The 8,053-nt window shown below is 45.3% G+C and overlaps 1 protein-coding gene across 1 annotated transcript in view; it reads right to left on the reverse strand.

Annotated features, from left to right (window-relative positions):
- LOC126531785 (cytochrome P450 3A43-like) overlaps positions 1-7,553 on the reverse strand; it is a 101,029-nt gene extending 93,476 nt beyond the window's left edge. The window contains exon 1 of the mRNA XM_050179512.3: positions 7,440-7,553. Within this exon, the coding sequence (XP_050035469.1) occupies positions 7,440-7,516 (77 nt within the window). The 5' untranslated portion in view covers positions 7,517-7,553. The remainder of the gene's footprint in view (positions 1-7,439) is intronic.
- Between the last annotated feature and the right edge of the window lie 500 nt (positions 7,554-8,053).

Raw genomic sequence — 8,053 nt, forward strand, 5'->3', positions numbered from 1 at the left:
AAACTGAGTTTTTGAGTGGTAAGATAGGCTAACACCCTTTGACTTTTGTAAGCGTCACTTCACACGTGTTTGCATTTTCTGTATATTTTATTCCCTTGTTTGAAAAATAAACCAGTTGTTAGTCTGCGCTCGTATCGTGTACTTCCTCTTGTCTTTCGTCCGGGTTGCGCTGCCCACCCATAAGAACATGTTTACTGCATATCATATCCACCGCAAATAAAGGCGGAGACAGCGGAAGAGAACTCAAAAACGACACGGGCGGTATTTTTTTTTTGACCGCCCGTGTCATTTTTGCGTTCTCGTCCGCTGTCCCCGTCTTTATTCTCGGTCAATAAGATATGCAGTAGAAATTTACGTTTGCCATTTTTGGTAGGGGCGCCCGTTACATTGGTTGATTTCGCATGTGCGTGACATTTTATTGCTAGTGTAGCTATTACCTCACCTATAAATATATTTATGTGATTGACTCACGTATTTGTACATCACATAGGCTTAACTATGTTACGGTTACGTGATTTGGCTAAACGTTTTTAAACGCTACGTTATTTTTTATTGCTTTTATTGCATCGGTTGAAGGAGTAGAAAGTTGAACTCCCAGGGACCAACAGTTTATTTACTTCTAAGCACATATTTCCCTTTTTCTGCACCTTGTTTACAAAGGCAACACGTGCGTTTACAAAAGAAAGTTAATATATTGTCACGTGGTAGCGACGGTGAGGAAAGCAGCAAAACTGTGAATGACGGAACTAGCTTTTTATTGGGCGAACTTGTGTTCCCAAAAGCAAGGTACACTCAATGCACAGCGAAATCAGCGAACACGGTCGCCGATCGCCGAAATTTTGATCAGCGGTTCAAGCGCGTTGGCTTTGATACATGTCATCGAAGGTTCCAGAGTAATCGTTGGTGCCCGAGTTTCTTCCAGAAAGTTCTACACCATTCGCATCGCGCATGCAGCAGTCAGATATTAGACAAGGTTTGGTGACAACAGACAGCGGATAGAACCATCGATAACATTCCAGAAACTCCCGATACATGCAGGCGCGTTCTGCGCTGTGCGACAACACTTGCTAGATGATGAAACGCGGTCACCCGATAAACAAGCACACGTGTCAATATCGTGTTGTATTAGTGACTAAGCGTGAAACGTTTGCTGCAACAAGATGATAACACGTGTATTTGGTACGCAAAGGAAAGCTTAATAAGAGTTCTGCGACTACATAACGTATTCATGAAAAGGCAAGCTGATGTCCGCTTGAATTTCTAGCACAAAGCTACAAAAAAAAAAATACCCATAGCGGGTTAGTGGGTAAAAATTGGCAGCTGAACTTGGTGCCAGTATGGAGATCAAACCTGAAACCATGGCCGGAAGTGGGAACATCAAGCTACACCAACCAGGCTTATGCGTAAAGAACTACATGTAATCACTACTTGTAATTAATTACAATTTTGGTAGCTTTATAATTAATATATTTCTGGTCGATAACACTCACTCTAATTCAATTACCTTTTCGGTAACACATTGCGTGTAACCAGTTGAATTATTGACGAGACAAGGGGCCCTATAACGCAAAACTATTCCAATCTGTTTTTATTGCAATCTCCTGACTTCAAATTTACGTAACCACCAACGCAAGCACCTGGCGGTAACCCGCAGCGTTGTTTGAAAAGCCCAATCAAACGCGCTCCTCGTTTATAGGAGTTCCTTTATTTTCAAAGCGAATAGCATTGCCTACATTGAGCAGATTTTCTTATAGGATTGGCTGAAAAGAGGCGAGCAGCACCCTCAAATGGAGATGGGTTCGATAGGGCCGAGCCAGCACAGTGAAGGTAGATAACCGGATGTGTTGCCGGTGCCTGCGATTGATACGCTTCCCCTTAGCTTGCAATGCGGTGACTGGTCGAAAATCGCGGCGGCGTGGAACAGAACGATAAAAATGCCGCGAGAACGAATCCTCAGCAGAATTGGCAAAGTGACGTCGTATACGTGCCGAAAGGGCTCAGTAACGTTATACCGCTACGGAAAAAAATGTTTATTATACGCAAATAAATCCATACTCACCGGCCGCTCCGAATATCTAATGCCAGAGCAATCGGCGGGCAGCCATATTCTATTCCTTCCGGAACGGGGCAGTCTCCGGCTACTTAGAAAAAAATTTAGTTTTTTTCGGCATATTAATGCCTATTTAAAGAGTACACCCGTGAGCAAAAGTATACGGACCAGGGATTGCGCGATAAAGCCGATTTTTTCCTCAGCCTGTGAATGCAACTTGAAATTGAGGACTGCAGTCCAAACTTGGCATTGTGAGCTTTGCATTCTAGTGGTAAATATCAATTTATACATGCTAATTGCAAAGAAATTTAGTTTTTTCGGAGACCCTGCAGTCCGTATACTTATGCTCACGGGTGTACACGTCACATTGAAGCGGTGAGTGTTTGCGGCTTTGTGACGTCGCTTGACAGACAGACGTAGTGCATGGGCGCAGCCCGAAAACGTTTGATCAATGGCGGAGTATTATCGGGAAAAAGGCATCGAATCAGAAATAAACGCATGATTAGACCAAACGAAAGAAAAATAATTATTTCTTTCGTTTGGTCTAATCATGCATAATCAGTATGCACACATCATACCAGATGGGGCGTTATCGCGGTTTTCGTGACGTCGCGTGAGAGACAGGCGAAGTGGGAGTGGCCCGAAAGTTTTTTGACTAATCATGGACAGATTGTCGAATTGGAATAGAGAAGTTTGTAATAGCTTTACGTTATAGCACCTAAGCTTCGATCACTTGAATTTCGCGGGAACTACAGGAAAATGCCAGCAGTCGTGCCACACAGCAGCCTCGCGGAGGCGCATGTACAGACAGGAAGGCCCGGCGCGCAGCATGTGTTTCCTCGTACAGGTTGCGCAGGCCTGTATTGTCGGCACCGCATTATGCATTTAGAAATGGTTTCGCGTACTGTACGGCACGTGCATCATTGTATCTGAGCTCTCATTCTCAGTGAATTTAGACTTCTGTTTCTGCATTGTCATTGGATAGTTACAAACCTTTGTTCTCCGTCCGGTGTTCGTACGTTACGGCAACACCCGACGCTCTTCAGTGCACACATCGAGCGAGTTTTCAGTGTCGCTGCTGAAGTCTTCAAAAGGAAGGGTAAATTACGAACGAAAATTGTGAAACCCAATTGTTAGGGAAGATAAGCAACGTGTTAAGGGCTCCAGAGAACGCACTGAAAGAGGCAGGTAAGCTCGTTCTAATTACTGTATTTGTGAAATGTTAATCAAGATTGGGAGGAACGTAATGTGAAAGTAACTGATTACTATTTAGTAATTGCTTACTTTGTGAGCGCAACTGTCATCATCAGCTCTCAAGCAACTTTCGCTGCTGTATGAAAAGAACAACAATCATACCCATCTTTACAATGGGGATTCAACGACCGTGGAAGGTTCTGCAGGATCAGTGATGTTTCCTGCGATAGTCACCACCTTGAAGTTCAAAACATCACACCAGACGACATCAACAGCCGCGAAGGTAGCTGCTCTTCGCAGTGCACTTCGTACAATTCGAGAGCAACCACTTCAAAAATGGAGTGTCTTCAGTGACTCCAAGGCAGCTCCACATAGCTTGCTTTCTGCCTTACGCCGTGGGCCCTACGAACAACTATAGTTCTAGAAATCCGAGAGCTCCTTCAGTGCCTCATCGAACAAGGACACGACATGTATATTTCAGTGGTTCCCTAGCCACTGCGGTGCAATGGGCAACGAACGTCACGATGAAGCTGCTCGATCTGCTCATGAAGACTGCGTGCAGAAACCAATTTCCTGTCAAGAACAGATACAGCAGCGAAACTTCGAATGCTTGCAAACGGCGTCATAAGATCGTTGTGGACCACACCTAGTTTCCAGCACACATGGCTTCATCGACTGGACCCATGTCTTCAACTTCGTCTTCCACCTGGACTATCCCGACCCGAGGCAACGATTCTTTACCGACTGTGGTTTGGTGTCGCTTTTACAAAATCATTTGCTTTCCGCATCAAGAGAGATGGTAGTGCAGCGTGCGACCACTGCGGCAACGAGGAAACTATCGAACATGTTCTTTGTCATTGTTCCCGATACAGCGCACACAGGCAGTCACTCGTGACAAGACAGTGAAAACAGTCTTTAAATTTGTGCGTTCGAGTGGCCTATTAGACTCTCGTTCTCACGGACTTTCCCAACCACCACTATTTATTTTTCTTGTCTTTTTTCCCGCTATTATTTCCATATTTCACTTCCACTTTCCTACCCCCAGTGCAGGGTAGCAAACCAGAATCTTCTCCGGTTAACCTCCCTGCCTTTTCCACCCCATTTATCAGCACTAGGCGAACTTTTCCCCCATCGCAGATCGCCTTTAAGACAGGGCTCGCGCGGCTACGCCATACGCAGCCGCCGCCGTAGTACGGTTTATCACGGCTGATAAATGGCTCGCATCGAGAGGAGGCAGCGTCATCGACCACCTCTACGTACGAGGTCTACCAAATGTGAAACAGTTCAATTACGTCACGTGCTGCAGCACGCTTCGGTCAGTGCCCGACTTCCACGGAGTAGCGGCATCTTCCAGACGCACCATCATATAACATGAGGGACCATTGCTACTGCTCGCCTCTTCTTCGTCATCCCATGCTGGTCTGAGTTAACATTTTGGTATAGCAATCGCGCTTCTCCATTTCACGATTCTTTCGCGATGTTTCTCACAGTTATGCCAAACATAGCAGGATACGACGACGAAACAGCAGGTGATTAGTAGCAAATGCTTACGCATCATTTAGGTAACTCCCACAGGAGATTCTGCGTGTAATTCTTTTTCCACGCAGACAAACCTTGAGTGTGACTGCGGTACCCGCTGTTGTGGCATTGGTTCCCGAGTCCTTTGCTCGCTAGAGACGCCGCCAAGGTTTGAGATGGCCTGAGAATAAATTAAGCGTGCCTATATCTTTTCAATGAGGCTGCCATTGAGTACGCAGAAACAGGAAAGAGAAACGTAGTTGTAGAAAGAAGGAAGACAGTTTTGTTTTCCAGTATATTAACTTTTAAGAGAAAGCCAGTCCCTTTGGATTGTTACCTACCAAAACTTGAACTCTTATTGGTAATTGTATTTGTGGGACGGGCCAACGGCCCACCGCCCTTTTTCTTTGTCTGTTTGACCATTATAACCCAGACGATATCCTGCCCTTCAGACTGAGCTGAAATCACTTTTGCTGATAGGTCAGTGAGGCTCAGTACAATGTACATATAAATTAGTCTGGGTACTCACAGTCATTGAGACAATCAAAGAGTGAGACATTGTTTCTGTATTATTCAAGTTGTAATTCATTCGCATTATCCATAATGTATTTACATGTTTACACGTTTAGCTATAAACATTCGTTATACAATTGGTGGACATCGCCTATTGTCTGCGTTTGATCATCACTGCCAAGCATCATCCGAGAGACTTCACCTACTGAACTAAAGAACGGAGAAGCAAGAAGAAGAACCGTAGACGCCAAAAAAAGTTACCAGCACCGTACCAATAAGTACTTCACGACGGCAGTTGATGTCATCACGATATTCATCATTACGCGCGCAGCAACAGACAGGTCAACGGAGGATGTCCTTGAGGGGACATCCTATATTCACATTCAGAACGCCGAAAACTGTGGTAACAGACAACCACAGTGTTTTCATTTCATGAGCTGCAACGCGTTACTTGACAGAGAAGAGCATGCACCACAGGTGAACCGTATCCGAAACGAACGGTCTTGTTGAGCGCGCAAATGCAAAAATTATGGCTCTCCCGTAATCGGGAGCAGATGTAAGCACGAAATGGCTACCGACAAAGCAGAATGGTCGGAGATGATGATAGCCATAATTTTGAAATGGGTATAGTATATGTTCGCGGCGGCGCACCCCAGCACACCCCAGCGCACGAACCTGTTTTGAACTGAACGTCATTGCAAGTGTCGCCTCGGTCAAACAGCCATGCGCAGCGTGCCGGACGCTGCCGGCTTGGCCACGCAGCGCGGCGCCATCTCTCGAGTCGTGGAACTCAGGGACCGACGGCGTTGAATAGGTAAACCTGTCTCAGCGCCAAAAGATGGCAATTGCATGGTGCCCTGTATCTGCCTTTTGAACGTCGCTATTGGAAATGACAAATAAAACTTCAGCGTACTAGAAGTTATAGCTTGTGTAAAATTATGAACAAACATGAGGAAGAACTCCGAGGCAATATTTTAAAGCTTGTTTGGGCAATAACTAGCGTATGTATTACGGTCCTGTACAAGGGAGTGGGAGCCAGAGACCGCATTTTCTTAAGTTTTGACTGCTGGCCCAGATGATGACGTTTTGTTCTTGCAGTTTGCCCGCATAGCGGCTCTAACTTTTGGCTCAAGGTCACTTGAAGGTCGCCGACAACGGCAGCTATAAGCATTTCATGCTTAAAAATTCTGTCAGCGCTCAGAAAGAAGCTAAATGGTAACATGCATCACTGGAACGAATACCTAAAGAAACAACGTTCAAGGTGAACAACCAACCGTATGTTTCTATCAGGCTCGATGATTTGTTGACACAAACCATTGTTCTAAAGGACCAATAATAAGCGCGTAAGAAGCAACGAGCTTGGTCGCACCAGTCAGTATCCCGTTTCAAGGAGATCATTCATAATTCTTGCTGGACATCGTATCAGTACGACAGATTATGACGGTAGATATGGAATTTTCCGCGTGTGTGACCAATCTCTCTTCCTCCTAATTGTAAATCTAGGTTCCCTGCGATGCAGCTTGGCCAATTAATGGAGGCGTAGAAGTTTTTGGAAACAGCCTATACAAGCACAGTTTGTATGTACTATCTCATGGAAAATATAGACGTCGCTCTCGTGATGAGACCACACACAGGAGACGACCCCCAGCATGTGCAGGTAGTACTTCGTCTTGATTTGAAGAATGACCGGTGCCACCATTAGTCGGGCAGATATGCAGCGCAGTACATAAATGCAAACATGTCAATAAAGAAAAAGGTCCATTGTATCAGGTGGTTATGCAAAACCTGCGTTTGCCATTGCGTCCTTGCTTTTTAAAGCTCATTATAGTAAGGTGGAAATGCTATGCGGGACAACGAGATTTACAATTCTTCACAATTACGAAGTAACCAGCACTGCAAACGCACTTATTTGAGTTAAAAAGCGTCTTTGTTAGCAGCTCTAAGTTCTCTTTACGCACGGCATCTTTAAGGCGGATATGCACTATACGCAAGATTTCACCGCTCCGTCTCTGTTAACCCAGACTCTCCGCATTATAGTCCTCCTGCGTTACTGTTCGACTTTTGCAACGTGTTGCATGTTTATGTATAATTATATACATTGGCGGTACGATTTATTACGCGCTCACGCACACCCCAAACCACTCTTGCAAACGATCACACTCACCGCAGCAGGCTTAATATGCCGATAGTGGCACCCAAGGAGACCACTGTCCAGACGACCAACGCTACCGTGCCTAGCATGGTTAGGCTGCGAAGAAGCGAGTCCTATGGACGATAATGAGCGCCAGTATTTACGCCAACGTCGTACTTCGTCACGGGGGGTCAGAACTTGCGCCACACAATGGCGCCGTGATAACGCGACAGATAGCGCTGCTCGACACGTTTACAGTTCAATGCCTGCTGTTCTTTATTATTGATACATTTATTAAATATATGCTTAGCCGCGAAGTGGAATCCGCTGAGTTCTAGTTAAAGTAACTGATAAAAAGGCCCCCACCTTGCATAGACAACGTTGCACGTAGCAGAGCAACGAGTCAGGTTGCTCTGCACGGAAGACATATTTGCACGTGACGCAACGTCGCTTCCGCTGTTTCCGAAGACCATTGTTACCGTTCACTTGACGCTCTTTCTAATACAAGGCTGTTTTGAAGGATAAAAATTGTGTGACAGTTACTTGAAACAAGACGAGGGAGCCTAAAAGAAAGATAAGCAAAATCAGGAACCTCGACTAGGTTAGGAGATAGCGAAGCCGCGGCCACGAGTTACTTTCTTATATAA

Source organism: Dermacentor andersoni, chromosome 5, assembly GCF_023375885.2.
Source record: "Dermacentor andersoni chromosome 5, qqDerAnde1_hic_scaffold, whole genome shotgun sequence".
Classification (NCBI taxonomy): domain Eukaryota; kingdom Metazoa; phylum Arthropoda; class Arachnida; order Ixodida; family Ixodidae; genus Dermacentor; species Dermacentor andersoni.